At 40.8% G+C, this 23,286-nt stretch overlaps 1 protein-coding gene across 1 annotated transcript; it reads right to left on the bottom strand.

The window, feature by feature from the left end:
* On the bottom strand, positions 1 to 22,693 carry LOC139202584 (artemin). Its single transcript, XM_070832110.1, has 4 exons — positions 22,540 to 22,693; positions 10,011 to 10,072; positions 5,108 to 5,294; positions 1 to 410 (listed from the first exon to the last, which is right to left on the bottom strand). The coding sequence occupies exons 1-4, from the start codon at positions 22,691 to 22,693 to the stop codon at positions 1 to 3; spliced, it is 813 nt and encodes a 270-aa protein (XP_070688211.1).
* Between the last annotated feature and the right edge of the window lie 593 nt (positions 22,694 to 23,286).

Below are 23,286 nucleotides of genomic sequence, written 5' to 3'. Positions count from 1 at the left end.
TCAGCCAACACAGCTGCAGTTGGCTGCTGAGAGACACTTAATTGTCTGCCACGTCGTTTGGGTGTCCATAAAGGACACAGTTTCATAGCGAGTAGGCCGACAGCAGGGGTGACCGCTGATCTTCTTGCCGGAGATGCTCCCGTTGTCCATCAGAGCCTTAAGGGTCAGGTCATAGTTCTTGCGGGAGCTATGGCACGTACCAACACAGTACTTAAAGAGGACTATCTCGTCTGAGTCATAGCCGAGACCAAGATCTCGCACCCGCATCTGCTTCTTCTCCATGTGGCAGTCACGATTGCCCTTTGTCTTCTTGCGGTTCCTCCTTGACGTTCTGGGCAAGTTTGAGTCACGAGGGGAGCGTTGCCATCTGCTCTGCTGGATTTCCTGTTCTTGCATCAGTGACCACTTCTCTACAAGACAAAGGAAACACATATGTGACACCTGAATTGTCAATTATTTAATTCCCACCATGTGCAAATAATCAAGCTCTCGTGTAGTATTTGAACATTTCTGACTTGTGTGGTTGTATCAAAAAAGACAGATAGAGTGACTACAGCATTGATCCCAAAATTGAATTTTCATGTGAACCTACAAGCAGCATCATTACTTTGTTACTGTGATGCACAATAATGAATAAAAGCATATTTTAATCTAATATTTCTATTCTATTCTATTCTATCTATACAATTAAACTTTTAATCTAATTAATGTTTACATTTAAATTTATTAAAAAAGGTAATGAATACATTTGATTTGGTACTATTTAAATACAATTGTAGAAATTGTTGAAATTAAACATCATGTTCCATTTAATTCAATTTCCCTTCTCTTAGTTTAAGACTTCTCTCAGTGCTTTTAGCAGCTTTGTGATAATGACTTATTTTCTCTTTAGTGCCTTTAGAGGGACTGATGGTAAGATAAGACACTATTTGAATACAACCCCAGATGTCTGCTCTGACCTTTAGAGACTGTAAAGTGACAAACTTCTCACACTTGGTTCATACACTAGATTAGATTAGTTTTATGAGCTAGCATGAGTGATGTGAAGTCAAAGCAGACATGGGCCTTGAAAATGGGAGTCAAATTCTTCTAGTTATTAGCTGAGCAAAATATACAGTCACTACGTAGGCCTGGCCATTTCCAGTAGAGGAGAGGAGGTGCTGACTGAACTCGTAACATGAACTGAAATTGGTTTCTCGGTTGCAAGGAACATTTCACACTTTCTGCAGTATTTTTCTTAGGGAATCATCATTGCTACTGTAGAATGCTCATTTACAACAGCATAGGTCAGTTTATGCCTAGATGTATGAAAAAAAACTTCAGCATGAAAAAGGTCATGAACAGCTTTTTGTGGTAAATAAATATTCTTTAAGCATGGTTTAAATGTATTTCTTGTTTGTATTTACTATCTTGTTATGCTGTAGCCTACAGACAGCAGCTAAAGTGAAAGTGAAGGCATTTTTTCCAAATCCAAGGTGAACCTCTCATTGATCATACTGTCACAAACCCCTCTGCCCGATTAATGTCTGGCCTGGTGCAACTGATTATTAAATAATATTGATGTGGTGGTGAGCTATACGATTGAAGGTCTGCACTGCAGCTTTTATTTTGAAAACTGAGCAGATCCTCTTTGCCTTTTGTTTGTCTGACTTCCTGTCCGCCTCATCTGCTCTTTGCTGGATGACATGGTCGGACTGCAAATAGAAGTTGCGCATGTCTTTAGCGGAGCGCCGTGCTGCGCCACTCTCCCTCTCTGCTGCCAAAATCCTGATCCATGCCATCATCACATTCAGAATCGACAACTGCAACAGCATTCTTTGCACCACATCACCCAAATGCCTAAACAAACAACAGTACATCCAAAACTGTGCACCCAAGACCACATCATCCCCCCTCCTCCAAAGCCTCCACTGGCTCCCCATCCCACAACAGATACAATTCAAAATCCTGAAAATATTTACTATATGTGTGTATATATAAAATCCCCCTTCTCATGGCCCACCCTTGGGGGTGGTGGTGTGTCCTCATAAAGCTCAAGCTCAAGCTCGAACAGAGGCCTAGGAGTTAGAGGGTTCTGCGCAATATCTTAGCTGTACCTACGATTGTGGTCTTCTGGACAGCAATGTTGCCTTTACTCCCCATATCTTTTCAGCCACTTCTATCTGCTGGTGGAACATGCCGTGCAGGGGCTTGTCCTTCCAGGAAGGTTCATCCTCCTCTGCATTATCAGGTATCTGCTGCCTGAGGTATTCACTTAACAGCTCATCTTCTGAGGCCATCTTCCTGATGTATTTCGGATTTTGGTTGTTTCAAGCTGGACAGTGGCAGTGGGATGAAACCCTCTATGTATTGTGAGGATCTTCCTTGTCTTGATATCAATGGCCTCTATCTCCTTCTTTAGCCAGCTTATTATACCAGCAGGGTATCTGATGACTGGCAGGGCATATGTGTTGATGGCTTGGACTTTGTTCTTCCCATCCAGCCGACTTTTCAGGTATTTGGCTATGGCTGACTTCCTGGCAATCTCCTCACGGTTCTCATTGGCCAGCAGGATCCCAAGGAATTTGTAGCTGTTCTGAACAACCGCAATGCTGCCTTCTGGTAGTTCGACCCCTTCGGTTCTGATCATCTTCCCTCTCTTTGATACCATCCGACCACACTTATCTAGTCTGAATGACATCGGACTAGATGTCCCGCTCATTCATGGCATAAAGCTTGATGTCATCCATGTAGAGGAGGTGACTGATGGTTACTCCTCTCAGGAACCCATATCCGTACCTACTCTTAGAAATTATCTGGCTGAGGGGGTTCAGGCCTAGGCAGGACAGCAGGAGGGATAGTGGATGGAAGTGTGCCCTTCTGGGGGTCCTTCATGATCAGGACCTTGGGTTAACCACTCTGGGTGAGTCCCTTCCACCAGCACTTGGTTCATCTGTGATGCCAGGCGTTTGTGGAGTGCAGTTAGTTTCTTTCGCCAGTAGGTGAGGATCATGTCCTGGCCCAATTCTGTCCAACTCTTTCTTGGATGTCTGCCATTGTGATGGCTACTGGCTTTTGCTCTGGGAGATTGCTGTGGTCTGCTCTTAGATCAACTAGCCACTGAGGATTAGTGTTATATGATGCCTCCTTCTCCCATATGCTCTTCATGTACTGTTCAGTGTCAGCCCTGGACAGATCTATTCTTGTGGTATTACATTGCCACTGAGAGTACACTTTGGATGGTTCGGTGGAGAACATCCTATTTATTCTCCTGGTGTCTGCTTCTCCTGTGTGACTCGTGTATACATATATACATACACTCCCCTCCAAAAGTATTGTAACAGTGAGGCCAGTTCCTTTATTTTTGCTGTAGACTGAAAACATTTGGGTTTGACATCAAAAGATGAATATGAGACAAGAGATCAACATTTCTGCTTTTATTTCCAAGTATTTACATCTGGATCTGATACACAACTTAGAAGATAGCATTATTTGTAACGGAACACCAAATTTTTAGGCGAGCAAAAGTATTGGAACAGATAGACTTAAAATAGATTAACGTGAAAAGACTTAATATTTAGTTGCAAATCCTTTGCTTGCAATAACTGCATCAAGCCCGTGACCCATTGACATCACCAAACTTTTGCATTCTGCTTTTGTGATGCTTTTCCAGGCTTTCACCGCAGCCTCTTTCAGTTGTGGTTTGTTTTGGGGGGTTTCCCCCTTCAGTCTGCTCTTTAGCTGGTAAAATGCATGCTCTACAGGGTTGAAGTCTGGAGACTGACTTGGCCAGTCTAAAACCTCCCACTTCTTGCCCCTGATGAACTCCTGTGCTGTTTTGGCAGTGTGTTGTGAATCATTATCTTGCTGCACCATGAAGGATCTCCCAATCAGTTTGGTTGCATCTTTCTTTAAATTGGCAGACAAAATGTTTCTGTAGACTTCTGAGTTCATTTTGCTGCTGCCATCATGTGTTACATCATCAATGAAGATGTTCACGAAGTCTTCTGCGAACAGTAGACTGTGACACCTTCTCTCCTGCTCTCTGGAGGTTGATGCTGATGTCACAAACAGTTGTTTTAGGGTCTTTCTTTACAGCTCTCACAATGTTTCTGTCATCAACTGCTGCTGTTTTCCTTGGTCTACCCGTTCGACGTCTGTTACTTAGTACACCAGTGGTTTCTTTCTTCTTCAGGACATTCCAAATGGTTGTACTGGCTATGGCCAATGTTTGTGCAATGACTGATTGATTTTCCATCTTCTCTCAGCTTCACAATTGCTTGTTTTTCACCCATGGACAGCTCTCTGGTTTTCTTGTTGGTTACGCCTCTAACTATAAATGCAGTCTGCACGTAAACGTAGACATTCAGCGCTATTTATTGTTTGAATAATCAATGTAACAGGACACACCAGGGCAACAAAACACACCAGTCAGTCACATGTTCCAATACTTTTGCTCACATGAAAAATGGGTGGGTTCAAACAAAAGGTGCTAACTTCTAAGTTGTGTATCAGATCCAGATGTAAATACCTGGAAATAAAAGCTGAAATGTTGATCTCTTGTCTCATATTCATCTTTTGATGTCAAACCCAAATGTTTTCAGTCTACAGCAAAAATAAAGGAATTGGCCTCACTGTTCCAAAAAATGGAACCTGCTTTACAGACATTCAAGGATGCTACAAGCAGCAAGCATCACCGAGTGTGTAGCTAAGTTTCAGATGTTTGTGTCAAGGCAACTTCGCATGGCTATACAGCTGGACACCCAGTTACATACGAACTAGAGGCTCAGTAAGGTAATGCTCAGATGCTAATGAAACGGCTACTTTTTCTCAGTTTTCTGATAAGCCAATATATTGAAATAGATGGTAATGACCTCCAGTACAGTAACCTTTACATGCTGACGCTGCTCAGATCTGAGGACTGTCCTGCTATCACATGGTGGCTCTAGAAGAGAAGAATGACATGTCTCATGACATAATTAATAAGATAATTCACCTGATTTCTGAGACAGAATTTGTTACTGATAACACAAGTTTCAACATAAAATAAAGTAAAACAACAACAACAATAATGAAGAGATTGTAGCCATGTTGATTCCTCACCGAAATAGGAAAATTAAATATTTACCAACTGCTTCAGGCCACGGCTTGTGGATGCTGTTGTCCTGCTCCAGATCCTCCTCAGCAGGAGACCAGGAGGGTTGCCTGAGAACACGCTGGTCACGCACAAGGTCTGACAGAGCCTTTTTATTGCCATCCTCAGAAAACACATCTTCCACCAGTGTCAGCAATGACGCCACCACCCACAGCATCATCTGACAATATCAAGGAACACATAATACAGACACTTTGGTCAGCAGACTGGCTGGTTGGTACAGCACTTCACTGTATAACCTATCAACAAGCAGGAGATGACAAATACACTGAGGGTGAAATGTAACTTACTAAAGTGTCTAAGTAGTTGGAAGGTAAAAACACTAATCCATCCCTGCAGAAACCCTGATTCAGAGGTTCTTTTGGCCAGATGTATGGTTGTCATACATGATGCATCCCATTAGCATTTACCAAGTATTGGATGTATATATCTTTTACTGAAGTAAACATAGCAGAATCACTTTGTTCAGTTCAAAGACTTGCAGTCATTGACAATGTAGTTTGTTTTTTCCCCAAGCTAAGAAGTTGCCTTACTGTTCAAATGCACTTCACCCTGTACCATGACAGTAAATGAACACATCAACAGTAATACCATGCTGCGCCACTCAGCGCTGATTCACTGTAAATACAATTGATTGCCTTACTTAAAAAAACAGTGATCTTAACTAATCTCGGCTTACTACTTAAATACCATATTTCCTCAATTGTTGGCTGTATACTCCGGTATGGTGTGGCCTTTTGGTAGCTGGTACAGCTATAAAGCAGATGATTTTACCAGTGATACATGTGCTGTGACAGTATCACAAATGCATTCCCTTCCTAATAATACATTTGCACAGCAGTTGTTTGGAAAAATGTGAAACCTACATTATTTCCGGCTTGCTGGCAATTGTTCTCGTCTTTGCTTTTGATGGTGCATTGCTATATATATTCAATCAATCAATCTTTATTTATATAGCGCCAATTCACAACAGCTTTATCTCAAGACACTTTCCATAAAGAGCAGGTCAAACCAAACTAATCAAGAGAGAGAGGATTCAAGAATCCCTACATGAGCAGCATCAGATATTATATTAGACAACAGTGACAGGAAGAACTCCCCTTTAACAGGAAGAAACCTGGAACAGACCCAGGCTCAGATGTGGGCGGCTTTCTGTTGGGGTTCATGTTATCACTACTAACTTTTCCATTATCAATCAGTGCAATAGCACGAAACCACTTACTGGACTGTATTTATGCATCAGCATGAGAACAAAACAAGAACTCACTCTTAAAATCATTGCTACTTAGTGCAACTAGTGGTCAAAAAAATCAACTGGGGATCATCAATGCTTGTGCTAAATTTTGTGTCAGTTCATCAAGTGGATCAGGAGACACTGACCTGCTAACACCAGCTATATGGAATTTCAGGCATTGGCTTTAGGATTAATCCTCTGGAGACACTTAATATCTAAACCAGATTTCATGGCAGTTAATAGTTGTCGAGCTATTTGAGTCTGGAGCAGAATGTTGTTTAACTGATGCCTGTATTTGCATTTAATTTAGTGCTATACAGTGTTACATACAGTACATTGTGGAAACTGACAGCTGCCTTGGGTAAGATGATCTATCCTGTTCCATCAGCGTCTCAGAGTCTACAGAGGCCCTGTCTGCATGGCCTTGTGGAATACCTGCAGCCAACACCTACACCTCTTTAATTAATTAATTGACACATGACACCTTCTCACTGCGCAGGTAAGGTTAATATTTTAACATCACTTATGAAATTAGTTTGTCTGTGGTTGCTGGTAGGAACTTAAGGTCTAGATCAAAGGGGTAATGGGTAGTGGACACTAGCTGATGGTGAAACATATATAAGCCAGTCTGCTGAAATCCTACTGGCTTATTTTTTCACGATTCTCTCATATGCTGACTGTTAGAAAACCTCCCACACACTTGAAAACATTGATTTCAGTCTGCATTCGTCAAACAATCAATCACCCCTCATACTCAAATATTCCTGTTATTAACAAATCTGACCGTCTAACTAAATCTCTTTTCCTCTTTTCCTTGTTTAACATCCCTGTACTGATCACGAATGGCTACACACCATCAACCTATTTCCTGTACAACACACAGACCCCGATATCCTGGTTTGGGAACCTGGCTTAAACAGAGTATATAAAACTCTGAGGTTTCATTACATTAGTTGGAAGAGGTGGTGGTGTGGCTGTATAAATTTTTTTGTTACAATGTTAAATGCTGTCACTGCACCACACTGTTCTGGATTCATTGCTCTAAAAATTTAACTTATCTAGGTATAATTTAATAATTATGGTGGGTATATACGGACCACCCTCAGCTGTCCCTAACGGACTTCAGTAAATGGCAGACTTACTTGCTTAATACAACACAGGATGTTGGTTTTTAGGAGATTTGAACCTAAATTGCATGAACAGTGATTCAAATATTCCTTAAGAAATGTCTGACAGTCTCAATCTGTCACAACTGATCAATAACCTGACCAGACCAGAGTCAAATCTATTAATGTTGATTTAGATCCATCTAAATCAGCATTAATAGATTTGATTCTGTCCCATAGAGGGGACAAAATTACTGTCCTCTGGCCTGCCTTTACTAGAATGCAAAGATAGGGCTCTAGGATTGTCATGAAAAGAAATTTAAAATCTTTTGATAAACAGGCTTTTCTTAGAGACATTGCAAACAGTGACATACATCACACATTTGAAATTCAAGCTGTAAACCTGGCTTTGGAATATTTTACAAGTTCATTACTCACTATCATTGATAACCATGGACTGTTTAAGAAGTTTTCATCAAATCTCTGGTTCTCCATAGAATTATCAATGATCTTTAACCCTTGTATGGTGTTCGGTCAGTGGGATCCGAATTCATCCGTTTTCATGTTCTTTATCAAAAGATAAATGATACGATAAATTATTTTTTCAAACTCGGACTCATCAAAATGAGCCAAGGCCAAAGAGTCTGAGTTTGAAAAAATAATTAATCGTATCATTTTTCTCTTTTGGAAAGCAGTAAATGTAAATTCAAACAAATACTGTATAGCTATTCTTCCCTATGTTGCACTTGGTTATTAAACAAGACATCAGAAATGTGCCATGCTTTCAACAAACATTTTTCTGCCGTGACTTCCATCTTATGGATGATAGCTTTGCCATCATCCTCCTCTCTCCCACCACCTCCACTGGGTCGAGGGGTCCAGTCTCTTCCTGTCCACAGCTGTGATGCTGCTCCTCCAGCAGACCACTCCATATAAACTGGCAGAAGCCACAACTGAGTAATAGAAGGTCTTAAGCAGACCCCCTTGCACTCCAAAAGACCTGAGCAGATGTCTGCTCTGCCCTTTCTTATAAAGTGCATTTGAGTTGTCAGTCCAGTCCAGTTTATTGTTTAGGTGAACACCCAGGTACTTATAAGATGTCACCATTATATATCATATTATACTCCTTCAGAGGATATGTGATATTTGTTTTGATAATAAGTCCTATAAATGGTTTCAGGACCATCTGTCTCATAAACAACAGTGTGTTCTGTTTTTTTTTTACCACTGTCAAATGGAGTTCCACAAGGTTCGACACTAGGTCCTTTATTATTTACAATTTATGTTAATAATATTACATCCTTTATTACAAATTGTAATGTCCACCTTTATAGGGATGATACAATTCTGTATTGCTTTGCTGACACTGCACCTTCAGCCACAGAAAAGCCTTTAACAATCTAGAGGATGGACTTGAAATTCATCCTGAATGCACAAAAAACTAAATACAGTTGCACTCAGAATGATTCAACCCCCATTGTAAATTCGGTGTATTGGCAAAATTTACAAATTTTCAGCAGTACTCAATGAAAAACTCAAACAAGAACAATTGAAATACCTCAACACAACTATTACAGGTGGTTTCTCCAAATTCAACACAATATGCCACTTTTAAAGAATACTGCAGTCTCAAAATTATTCAACCCCTTCTTGACAAGCATCTTTAGTAGGTAGTAGAGCACCCTTTTGCTGTTATGACCTGCTGCAAACCAGATGCATAGCCAGACACCAGGTTCTGACAGTGTTCCTGAGGAATCTTAGCTCATTCCTTGTGGGCAATAGCCTCCAGCTGTCTAATATTCTTGGGTTTGTGTGCTGCAACCACCTTCTTCAAATCCCACTAGTGATTTTCTATGAGATTCAAGTCAGGCGACTGTGATGGCCACTCTAGTATCTTACAGGACCTTTTCTGAAGCAAAGCCTTGGTGGACTTTGAGGTATGCTTGGGATTATTGTCCTGTTGAAAGGTCCAATGATGCCCAATGATGATCTTTTCTCCTAGGATTTCCAGACACTTGATTGAATCCATATTACCCTCCAAACACTGCCAGTGCCAGAGGAAGCGAAACAGCCCCAGAGCATCACTGTGCCACCATCATGCTTCACTGTAGGCAGGGTGTTTTTTTCAGGGTTCAGCGTTTTTAGGAGCTTTGGGGAAAAAGGCCACTTTCCCCTCCGAATTTCTGCCCTTATGTCTTGTAAAACATATTAAATCCTGCATTACCCTTTAAAAGTGTAATTTTCAGACAATGTTAAGTATAAAATGTCCAAAAAATGTAACCTGCTCTGTAACACAATTGCACCTATCGATCAGTTTAAAACTATGATTACAAATGACCGTGCTCTTGAATGCAAATGTCATTAACGTCATGTTGTGTCGGTTTGTTTGTTGATTTCTTGTTTATCATTTTTGTATGTATTCTATATGTACTCTCGACATACATCATTGGAAATGAGGGCACACCCTCAATGATTCCTCGAGATTTAAATAAAGGTTGAATGAATGATTTTCATACATCCACAAACTCATAGTCACCTTCCAGTTCTTCAGGTGACGCTGAGGAGTCGACACCTCCTGCCTCCACCTTGTTTTTCCATCTGAAAAAAAAACAATAGTATAGAAAAGCACTAGAAAAGCATTAAGCAATCTAATTAATTGTTTATTTTGAATGCCAATCTTGTGGAATGTTTCAATTCCAGGTTTTTATTTCAAATGCCAATCTTGTGGAATTTTTCAATTCAAGATGTCCTGCACTTATATAACCAGGTTCATTTGCATTTCTGTTAAATCTTTACTTTTATTGTTTAGTTTACTATACTGTAGTATCAGGGGCACTGAGAGCAAATTCAGTTCACTTAGAAAAGGATAACACTCTTCAGAGCATTTTGTAGAAATGATGCCTGGTCTTTATAAAGTCCTGTATCTAAATTTAATGATGACAAATGACAAATGCATTACACAAAGGTAAAAAAACAAAACAATCCAGCCAATTTCGCATTCAGATCAGTGAATTCACAGTAAAAGTTAGGGCTGTAATACTTGACTTTGGTTGTGCTCTCAAGTCTGGGCTCAAGAAATTCGGTTTCTCAAACATTTCACTGTTTACAGTGTTTTACAGTGTTCATGCTTCAATCAAATCAATCTCAAAGACCTAAACTTGCCATGGACTGATTGTATCTTCAGTTCTGCATGAAGCTGAATAGTATCGTCTACCACTGGCACTTAAAAGCTTAACCAGAGAGTCCAGAGCTTGCATGTATGAACTAGAGGTATTCCTGACCTAACAACAACAGAATGTGAACAAAAGCTTTTACTGAAAAAACTTGGCGAATAATCTTGTTTGTCAGTGTTGCTAATGATATCAGCTCTGGGCTTTTGAGAGACTGTTTGGCAGCCAGGAAGTACTGTCAGCAGACAGACAAAATGACCATTACAGCAACACAAGCAGTGGAACAGCAAATATGGCATGAAGGACAAGAGAATGGACATTGACATGAAATAATGAAATAATATCAGTCAGCTACACTCCATGTCTGTATCTTTCCTGATGGTTAAATGCCTCTTTTCATCTTTGTGCCATTTGTATAATGAGTGTTGAGCTTAAAGCAACTACAACACTCTAGGCTTAGGTTATTTTTTTGTATGCATACAGATAAGAGACACACTTAATACATGGTAAATGAACTGTAGTTTCCTGCCCTCTGTGGAGATAGAACTGCTACTGCCACCTGTTTCAAAAAAACAATTATTCTCTTTTGATAATGATATAGAGTAAGATGTAACACAGACCTGACACCAGTGGCAATTACAAAGTGAACCTTGTTCTGTCACCAGGTTTGGTGAATTAGCGCCTCCTTTTGGCCTTTAGTTGTATTTTCCCTTGAATATGTAATTTGACCTGGAACAGGAAGTCGGGCATTTCAGTTTAAGCAGGCAGCCTTCTTTTTGCTAAATGGTCTCATTTTTCATCAGCTGTATTGTCTGTGGTTATCAGTTAATCACAATTCAAAAAATAATATCTGGACAGTATTTTTGTTACTTTTGTATTTTGCAAAGCCACATCCACGGTTCACAGTTTTGTGTTACAGATGTATAGCAGAGAGTATGAGGGTTCACAGCAGGCCAAGCCAACCAACAAAGCTTTACTACTAGCCAGTCACAGTTTGCATCAGAAGCCTTCACAGGCTCTCCCTGTTTCAGAGCTTCCTCATCCTTCCATTCCTCCTCAACTTTCACTCACAACCCGAGCACATGTATCCCTCCATCCCAGCATCCTATCCTCTTCCTTTGCTTCTGCCCTTCTTATCCCTTATTTCGTGGCTACTTCAGCTGTGGCTCCCTCTGCCACACCATTCTTCTCAGCTGCACAGACTGTACCCATTACAGCAGCCTACAGCGGTGCCATCAGCCAAAACCCTATGTTTCCTCCTGCCTCTTTCTCAACTGATCCACCCATCCTCATTCAATCGTCACATTCCAAGGGAAATGCAAACTTCACTCTGTCCCATTAAGCTCAAACAACCCCTCCCCACTCGCTCCAAAGAACTCACAGCAGCAGAATTTGCTTTCTCTTTCTTCCTATACGGCAACATCATTTGTTTCAGTGTTCCCCGATCGCAGGCTAGAGCTGGACGATTATATGTCCTTGGTTCTTGATCTGGCCTTGCGGTTCGGTGGCAATGGCTTCTACACATACCACATCCCAAGCTGCCAGACACTTGCAGTAGTTAAACCAAGGCTCATACTGGGGAGCTCTAGATTCTGAGCTATTTGGTCGCATTTTCGCAGCTAGCTCTCACAGTTCCCTCCTGTCTTCATATCACTAGCCAACGCGTGCCATCTACATATTCCATTCAACAGACCACCACTACAATTCCTTCCCTCATCCCTCAACCCTCACCCCTTTCACCCTAAGTACATGTCTTCTACATATCTCCTGTCATCCATCTCCTTGAACTGGGAGTTCCCCCCTCCTCAGAGAAAACTGAGGGCCTCTGTAAATCCCTGGAGTTCCTAGGCATCATTCTCGATTCCATCTCCCTCCAAGCATCCCTGCCTACAGAGAAAATCTACCACATTTCTCTACTCATTTCAAATTTCCTTCTGGCCCACAGATACACCAAGTGCCAACTTCTCTCACTGCTAGGCCACCTCAACTACGCCATCTGCATCATCCCCCAAGGTTGATCCTTCTTGTCACACCTCCTCTCCATAGCTGCCTCAGTTCCTTCTCTCCATGACCACGTTTCGCTAGATGGGGCATTAGGGCATTAGGGCATTACCCCTCACGTGAAAGGAGGCTGGAGGCAAAACTCAAGGTGACATGGAGAGAAGTTAGTCAACTCTCAGAGCCACTGAAAGGTGTGGAGAAGGAAGAGGTGCCTAGTAAGTACAACAAACTGTGCATACCTGAGGCGCTGGAGACTGCCAAGCAAAGGCTCACAGCCCTAACCACCCAACCTTAGAGATACACAGGAGAAACAGAAGCCAAGAGAATGAATAAGATGTTCTCAACCAAACAATCCGAAGTGTATACTCAGTGGCAAGGTAATACCACAAGAACAGATCCACTCAGGGCTGAGAGTGAACAGTACTGGAAGAGCATATGGAAGAAGGAGGCATCACATAACACCAATGTGAAAGAACGGACCACAGCAATTTCCTAGGACAAGAGCCAGTAACTATCACAATAGCATCCAACAAAGATTGTCAAGTATGAAGAGCTGGACAACACTGAGCCGAGACATGATCCACACCTACTGGCTAAAAAAACTGAGAAACATGAACGCCTGGCAATACAGATGAACCAAGTGCTGGTGGATGGGACCCACCCAAAGAGGTTAACCCAAGGGCAGATGGTCCTGATCATGAAGGACCCCAAGACGCACGCAATTCCATCCAACTACCAGCTAATTACTTGCTTCTGTACAAAATGGAAGCTCCTGTCAGGCATCATAAATTTAAGATTAAGATAAGTAGGCACATGGCCCAATGCATGAGCAAGACCCAGAAAGGAACTGGTAACAATACCAGGGGAGCCAAGCACCAGCTACTGGTTGATAGAGTAGTCACCCAAGACAGCAAGACCAGACAGACAGATCAACCTGTGCACCCCCTGAATGCCACATACATGGATACTGGAATGCTTGGAAATCTACAACATCAACAGGACCCTAAGTGCCATCATCAAGAACTCAATGGGGCTGTGGAAAACAACTCTGGAGGCCAACTCAAAGCCAAAAGCATGGGTTATCAATCAATCAAGTTCTCATTCTAACAATACAGACTCAAAGATTATGTCTATAAATCACTTAAAGGTCCACCAGGATGTAGACAAGGCAAAACAGCAAAAGTTAAGGTTTAAGTTATGCTTAAGTTAAGTTTTACTAACTTCATGTTTCTAAAAATAGCTCAGTCTCTCTTCTGCTTCCTTCAGTAAAGCAAACATTGATGGAGAGTAAGGTACAGGAGGAGAACTGGATCAGATTACTTAACACAGACCTTGGGTGTGTAAATGATAGCCTGCAATGACACACTAATGTCAAGCCTGCATGCAGCTACTACAGTTTAGAACAGACTAGACTAAGGAGGTGCAGTGTAGCTTAAACAGACCTTTTCTTGGTAGTTAAGGCTGATTTTGTGATCTAGTGTAATGAACTGTAAATAGTAAAAGAATGTTTAAAAGTCCCATTAGTGGCCACTTGAGACTGAAATGTTAATTGTACTTACAACATTAAAATGTTGAATAAAACAAGTTAGTTAGTTTTTTTTTAAACTTATTTTGTCTTCTGGGGCTTTCACTTATATCTTGTGGCCTTAACAAGAAGAAGAAAAACACAGAAGAAAGCTCCTGGAGAGTTCAAAACCATGTAGGGATCATGAATGTGCTCAGCAACTTACATGATGATGCCATAAAATTTACCCTGGGTGAAGGCTTTGAAACAGCATTGTTAATTCTATACTGTGAAGTGAAATATAATTGAGTAGTGAAATGAATAAATACAAAAAGAGAGAGAAAATGAATCCCAGCATTTCTTTAACATGTACACCATCATTCAAGTTAGGAAAGTTCAACTTCAAGTCAAAGTTAGGAATCATCTGCTACAAAAGCGTAGAGGACTACATATTTCAGAATGGTCTTTCATGCTTTTAGGTTGAAGAAGGTCCTCTTTACAAAAACATGTATGAATGGTTTGCAAAAAAGATGGGGAAAAAAAAGCACTGTATCGTTTCAACCAGACTGAGACACAAAGTTAAGGAAGGATAGAAATCACCAGTCACTGGGAAAAGAAATTGAAATCATTTTATGCAATACACATTAACACTCATTTAATACACCTTTACACATCTTATTCAAAGTAAAACGATCAGCCACTACCAAAATGTCACATACAAACCTTTCAGAAAAAATTACCAAGAAGTATATTGTCCTAAGTCCACAGTTGCTTCTGCAATGGACAACATATTACACCCTGCAACATGGAATATCAAATACTATAGAGCTAGATAAAACAAACATCATAATAGTAATGTGATGATTTCGAAGGAGGAAAGATAATGTGACCATCAAACTGGAACAACACTGGAATTATCCTCTGGGGACCATAAACACACAGATAAATATTAATGGAAAGAGGAAACATTTGGCCTCAGTGTGCTTTTTAGATTATTTAAGTCTACAATTATGTTTCAGCAGAGATACGCAAAACATCTAAATGGGTTTATTCGAATAAATTGTTACAGGTAAGCAAAGGAGCCAGCACACAATCCTCCTGAATGTCAACAATGTGAAAACCTGTGTGTCTAGCAAGCTAATTGTCTGGTCCAACTCCCATAGGAGATGTGTTGGAAATGAGAAGAAGAAAAAAGAAAACATAAATCTAATGCTGAAAAATCTGTATACATCTACACAAACATCTTGGATGGCCCCCGTGCATGTTTGCCTGCATCCAGCTTGTAGAAACTTGTTCCAGCCTTGAAAACATCAGAATACTGATGGTGAAATCTGGCAGACGAAAATGTTTGGAACGTTCTTGGACAGATGTGTAGGGGTGTGAAATGAGGCAGCATCTGAACTTTCCTGTAAATCTCTTTTTTCATTCTTCACACAACTACTTTCATCATCATTTTTCACCTGGACAACAGAGTGCAAAACCATGAGTGTGTTCAAGGAGAGACTGTCCAAATAACTGACAGAGTCGTTGCCAGGTAATGGAATGTAGCATGTACACCTTTTGCATGTATTTCATTTGAACTATATTGACCTATTTTGCCAAGCTACAGTATGTACAGCAGAGCTGAGTCATCACCTTTCAAGCCCACAGTATTTAATAATGAGCAAGTCAGAAAGTCCATTTTGGCAAAAGTGTATTTAAGACCCAAAAAGTCTCCAATGTCAGTTTAATTTCCCTGGCACAAGTGCATGATATCTATGTGTATTTATCTACAGAAACAATTGAGCCTGCACATGCTATTTGAACTTCTTGATGAATGTCAAAAAGACATTTTTGTTCCCAATGTGAGTGTGACTGGTATGCAGCAGCTCAGCACCAAACACATGGCAGACGCTTGTTTCTTTTAATAATTGTGAACATTGAACAGCAAATTCAAGTTTGGTACTATACCATCATGGACACTGCTGGAGCTTCCTGCTCCTAATCCCCACCCTCCTGCACACACCTCTCTGCTCATCCTCCAGTTAGCACCTGCCAGTTTTTCCCACCAGTACAAACAACATCCACACCCACTGTGTTCTGGACCAATTGTAGGCGGTCCAGAGACGATTTGCTGAGGCAGGTGAAAAGGAAGTTCCAATAGTCCAACTGCGATGATATGAAAGCATGAATAATAATCTGAAGCTCAGATTGTGAAACGATGGGCCGAAGTTTAGCAAGCAATGTTTCTTCCTGTTTGTGTTGCCTCTCTCTCTCTCTCTCTCTCTCTGTCCAACCTCCACCCAACATGGATGAATGGATGAATTGGCGCTATATAAATAAAGATTGATTGATTGATTGATTGATTGAAATGAAAGAAGCATGTCCTGGTCAATGATCTGATGTGTAGATCAAAAAACATGGCATAATTGAATATAACACCCAGGTTTCTAAGCTTGGGCCGATGATAAGGACATCAGCTTTGTCTGCATTTAACAGTTAATTAATTAATTTAATCAATTAATTAAAGAGTTTGGTCTGGACCTGCTCTTTATGTAAAGCGTCTTGAGATAGCGCTGTTGTGAATTGGCGCTATATAAATAAAGATTGATTGATTGATTGATTGTTATTTGCTATCCAGTCCTTAATGGCAGATAGACAGTTGTTTAAGACAGCCAGTTTGTCAGTCTCATCAGGGTTAAAACAGATATACAGCTGGATGCCATCAGCATAGCTGATAAGAAATACCCTTAAAACCGGAGATAATATCTCATAAGGGAAGCATATACAAGGCAAAAAATATAGGGCCCAGGACAGAACCCTGAGGCACACCACAGGAAAGAGCAGCTGATCTGGATGTGTAGGGACCAAGTGACACAGAAAAACTGAGAGTTAGGAGGAGAACCAGTCCCAGAGACACCCACCCACTGCTTGAGCCTTTCAATCAGGATGCTGTGGTCTACAGTATCAAATGCTGCGCTGAGTTCCAGCAGCACCAGAACAGAGCATTGACCTACGTCAGATGACATCATTATATCATTGCAGACTCTGAGAAGAGCTGTTCAGTGAGTTAAATCTGACGGAAACCTGATTGAAATTTATCAAAGGTGCACAAATATACCGTGATTGTTTGATACCAGTAAAAGCTGGATATTTTTAGCGAACCATTTCATATCAGTTTGAGTTGCAGCATAGTCAGTAAACCTAACAACAGTGGCTCATTGTAGGTAACAGCTGGCTGATTTAGGCTGGCTGTGGCAGTGCTATGACCAGCTCAAGCAACAGTTTGATATTTTGCTGACTGAAATTCTCTTTCTGTGATATTTTAATGCCAATCAGAACATAGAGTGTACAGGTTGGAGAAAATGCGCAAATGAGATGGAGATTTATTCAAATGAAACAAAGTTGGTTGTCATATTTTGTGGGAAGTTTGAGCTTGGGTCTTGCGTTGAGACCAGATTTCTGTGCAATAACTCTGTCTCCAGTGCAAACTAACCGGCAATTGTATTATTTTGTCAAATAGGGCAAGTTAAATATGCACAAGAATGATAGAGAAATGTCTAAAAAAAGTAAATAACAATAAATTAAATTGATTTATGTATTTATACTTATTAAACACATACTACCATCTGCCTCTAGATGCAGCTTTGTAATGCTGGGTTCACATCATAAACTCTTCTCATATTGTTAACATTGTTATGTGGATAGCCATATAACAATATGATTTCCTGAAGAATCCATCCCATTTCTTGAGTTATTGTTGTCGTACTCCACTGTGATGGCCTCAGCCATACAAGAGTGACAAGACTGATGATGTAACGGGAGAGAATCAGTCATGAAAACACCCTCAGACCTATGATCCACTTCACAGAGTCTGTTTACACTTAGTGCTACCAGACGTAGTATGTAATCCAGAGCAGCAGCTTGAAGATGCCCACACCGTGTGTGTACTCAAGTGCACTGGTTGTTGCGCTTACATCAGTAATGCTAGCTGAAGTATCAGATACAGTATCCCCAGTTTACAAATTTATGGCATTTAAGTTTTAAATAGTGAGGTCATCTGGCCACCTGACAATTATAGATACACTGGCTTTTTACTAATGATAGATAGATAGATAGATAGATAGATAGATAGATAGATAGATAGATAGATAGATAGATAGATTAAGGGAAGATACAGGGAAAGGGACTTAAGTTTTTGTGGTCTATAAACCCAAAAGCTCAAAGAGCTACAGGTTTGGTGCTGATTCTCAAATTACACATAATCTTTTTAATGCTGTTATAAAAAAAATAGCAATTGGTGATGATGTTCTGATTAAATAAAGATATTAGAGTAAATTATACAACATGTGATCTGTGAACTCTGTGATCCTGTCCAAATAAAAGTTTACCAAGTGAAAGCATCTAAAGTTACATTTCTCCCACTTAGAATATTCTTGGCAACAGGATTCTGGATTCATGAACAATACAGAGAGCTGTTAAACTGCCACCACACATTCCAGTGATGTATCTAAAATAGACACAATAGACAGGGGAACTGATGAGCTGAAGCTCAGTCCAACAACTCATTGTCTATATGTTGTCCCAAACTGATTCTCAACTTCCATTTAATCAGAATCTGCTCTGTCAACATGGGGCTGAGCTGTTATCTGTCTTCTCTTACAAAATGGAAGGAAGCAAGTAATGAGAAACAGACAAAGCTGTCATTCTAGACATTCAGGGCTAAAAAAGCACGTTGTTTTCTTCCTTGTATGGTATGCTTTATACAAAAGGGCAGAGCAGACTGTCTGCTCAGGAGGCTCAGGTCTTTTGGAGTGCAGGGGGCTCTGCTGAAGACCTTCTATGACTCCGTTGTGGCATCAGCCATCTTACATGGAGTGGTCTGCTGGGGGGGGCAGCATCACAGTTGTGGACAGCTCTGTCCTGGTTGTCCCCTCGACCCAGTGGGGGTGGTGGGAGAGAGGAGGATGATGGCAAAGCTATCAGCCAAGAGACAGAACCACTCCCCCCCCATGAAGGACACACTGACAGCACTGGAGAGCTCCTTCAGCTACAGACTCCTCCACCTTTAGTGTTTGAAGGAGTGATATCACAGGTCCTTCCTTCCAGCTGCTGTCAGACTTTAGAAGCAGCACTGCTCCCAGTAGACCACACTGCACCTCCACTGACAATCCCAGCACTAGAATGTTCACCAGTGTGTAATATATTTATTCATCTTTTACCTCACTCACAATGTCCAATACTTTTTTATATCTCTCCCTTCTTTTATTTTATATCCCCCCTATGTATACAGTTTCTATTTTTGTACTTCTTTGTCTAAACTGTACATATATATATTCTTAATATCTCCTCCTGTCTGCTGTAACCTTGTAAATTCCCCCGTCGTGGGACTAATAAAGGAATATCTTATCTTATCTTGTGTCCATTGTGGAAGATGCAGAGCATGAGGAGGTTGTCTAAAACAGCAGGTCTCTGGAGATGGGTCTATGACTAATTAAAGGGACTTTAACATAGTGATGATCATTGTATCAATATCTAACATGTTTTTTTCATCAGTTTATTGTGATAAAGCATATTACATGCACATTTTTATCTATGGAATGAAAGTACAGCTGTAGTTACCCCACACAGTAGGGCTGTAGAGATATCCCTATATCCTTAAGCAACATGTCTCTCTACATAGTTCTAACCAATACAAATGAATATGCAGTGTGTTTTACATATATAGTTGTAGTCCCTGCTTTACTGCCTTACTGTTCTGTGGAACTAAAACTAGACTTGTCACAGAATATTATCTTCCAAACTAAAACTATATACCCTGAATGTAACATTTTTAATTAAATGAAACAAGCTGATGATCCAGTTATAAACTGCATTCCTCATAAATGTCTTTTGTTGCAGTCTACAGTAACCCCCTATGATGGAGAAAGAAGTGACCAGTGGGAGGGGTTCCCAGAGTTGGAGATAACTGGGTATTGTCTGTAATAAAAGTGCCATGTGGAACATATGTTAGTGCAAATGGACATTTTTGACAAAGTCCTACATTATTATTCCAATACATGGACTATGACATGTAGCCTCCATATCTGTAGGCTATATATTGGCAGACCTCTTTCATCCTTTCAAATGGTCATTTCTTACAAAGGGGTTGACGCACTTGAGAAACTTCAGTCTGGATCCAGGTCAGGGCTCGGACAGTTAGAATAATCCACATTTGTCATCAATAGTCTTACCTTTACCCAGTTTGCACGCCCTCCCGATCATGGACGTGAGAAAACTGCTGGCGTTTAGATGCTGCAATAATCCACGCACACGCTTCGATACTGTCTGTGGAGCTCTGCGTTGGTTCCACGGTGGCATAGTAGCGCGACCCTGATGTCGGTGCTCCTCCCGGCTTGAGACTGTGTCAGAGAGTGGCAGCGCTGACCGCACAGCTGATCCCACGCCACTGAGCTGGCTGCTGTCAGAGGAGCTGCTGCTGAGCGCACAGAGCTGTGGAGCCGTGCGTCCTGCTGCATGGCAGGTTTGGGCCGACTGAAGCTTATCCAGGTGTGTGTGTGTGTGTGTGTGTGTGTGTGTAACTCAGTACCCCTCTTAACTAGATTTGAACATAGTCCTCTCTGCAACACACAGCCACATGAGCGCCTTGTGATGCAGCCCCTGTCTAACCTGGTAGTGTATAAAGATTCAAAGCGTTTATTATCATGTGTACAGTGCAGAAAGGTTTCCCTGTACAATGAAAATCTTACTTTGCCATCCACACTGAATGCCAAAGAGTTAAAAAAGAAGAGGATAAAAAATAAAATATAAATAGAAACTACTATTGCTATATAACCTGCTATTGCTAACATATAAATATATTTACAAAATGTGCAATTTAACATGAAGTAAAGTGAATGTGCAGATTAGAGGTAGCTGTTGACTCCTATTGGCTGTTAAGGAGCCTGATGGCGGAGGGAAAGAAGGAGTTTCTGAGTCTGGAACAAAAAGCCGGCATTCGAGAGCGGAGGGCGCCATGATGGATCCATGGATGTATTTAGACATTGACGACTGATCTAATTACCAAAACCAATTCACAGTGCACAGATTACAATGCAGTCATCTGGGGGACTGTCCCCTCAAGAGAGATGATATCCTTAGTTGTTTCAGGACATACATGAAGGAAAGTGCTCCCTCAGGAATTCTCACTCTTGTTAAAAAGTCTGCCTGTAGAGCAGCTGATGCCAGCAAACACCCAGGAAGTGTAAGCGTTTTTCTTTTCCTGACTCTTGAAGTCATACATATGTGTATATTGCAATTATGCAAAAATAAATAGTGTATATGCAATTATATATACAGTACTGCATATATACTGCAATTATGACATTTTTTTTCAGTCTTTATAGGCTATCCCAATATCACTAATCACAAATTTGCCTCGAGGGACTTTGCAATCGGCTAAGAATACAAGACCCTCTGTCTTTAAGCCTGGGATCAGATAAGGATTAACTCCTCCCAAAAAATCCTTTTTACAGGGAAAAAAAAGGGAGAAACCTCAGACAGACCCAAAGAGGAGGGATCCCTGTTCTGGACAGACCGGATGTTGTGTGTAAAGAACGGACAAATTCAGTAAAGTTACAGTTATGACAAATATCAAGAAACAAGAAAACAAGTCTGTGACGCTTTGTAGAAAACATGTAGAAGACATTCAGTTGCGGAGTGTTACACATTGCTTTTGTCAATAAAAAGGATGTATAATAATAATAATACAATTATTATCATTATTATTATAATCAACATATTTATCCAAATATATCTATCTATAATTCTTTAGAAGTTAAAATACATCATACTGTATATACAGCATATGCACGTGTAGTATTTGTGTGTTCATGTACCTGTAGTTATGCAAGCATGTCAGCAGTGGGCCAGTGTTTTTCAATGGTCTGGTGTTATCCAGTCCATACCATGGGTTCATGGTATAGTTTCCATTAGCAATAAAGAGGTTAAAAAAACAGGGGAGCGATAATATCTGACCTCAGTACTTTTACTTCTGAAGTTTCTCCAAACACTGTAATGAGAAACTATCTCTCGCACGAGGAAGTGTTTGCCCATGGAGCACAGTAACAGAACGTACAGATTTCAGGAACACACTTTCCCCCTAGCAAGCGCTGGTGTGCAACCCTCAATCCTGTTTGACTTATCAGATTGGCTGGGACTCAAGGAAAACTCCACTCAATCCTGTTAAACCCCTCTCCAGATTGTATCTCTGCAATCAAGAACACCCCACCAACCTTTCTTCCACACAACATCTCGAGCAGCCCCTGAGCCAAACACACAAGATTAAAACCCATGGAAGGCTGCAGCTCCTTCTATGGGCAGTAGCGGCTGGTTGATTTTGCTGGAGCCTGACCCTGCCACCCTCCGCTAACCATGGTCCACTCTCAGCTTGAAAGGCTGTCTGATTGGGTGGGGTGAGGAGATGGAGGTGGAGGCCTGGCAGGGGCAGCAGGGCAGGAGACAGCAGCTCAGAGGGGCACTGAGGAGTGACCTGGAGCACACCTCTCCAGCCACACATTTATTCATGACTAACTTGCTCAGTGAGCTGCATCTACTCCACAGGAAGAACCGCTTGCCACTGTTAGCAATAGGATAGAAAATGTACCCGAAACATACTGGAGACCTGTTAACTTCTGAACCTCCACCGTGGTGGAACCCTCAAAATCCGTCTTCTGTCGCCTTCTGAACAAGTAGCTGTCATCTTCTCTCCACAACCCATCTCTGCTCACTATTATTTATCGAAAAAGAATTATATATTTATTTTATTTTATTTTTATATATATATATATATATATTTATGAACTGTGGTGGAATATAACAAGGTACATTTATATAAGCACAAATCTTGTAGTTTTTACCCCACTATTTTTGTCTGACAGCTTTAGTTACACTAATGATTTTAAAGTTTACATGATGATCTTAAAGTTAGCAGAACCATCTACAGCAGTAAAATGCTGAGTCACAACTTTATTGATCCATGTATTCCTGCAGAACTCAGAACTAAAGCTATTGTGCTTGGCTCCAAACAACTTTTCTCATGATCCAGCTACTCTGGAAGGCACTACTCTGGCCTCCAGCACTATCATAAGGAACCGAGAAACCGAAAAACGAGTCCATGC

The sequence above is a fragment of the Pempheris klunzingeri genome, chromosome 6, assembly GCF_042242105.1.
Source record: "Pempheris klunzingeri isolate RE-2024b chromosome 6, fPemKlu1.hap1, whole genome shotgun sequence".
Classification (NCBI taxonomy): domain Eukaryota; kingdom Metazoa; phylum Chordata; class Actinopteri; order Acropomatiformes; family Pempheridae; genus Pempheris; species Pempheris klunzingeri.
The sequence above is the reverse complement of the archived record's forward strand: the minus strand, read 5'-3'. Positions and strand labels throughout refer to the sequence as shown.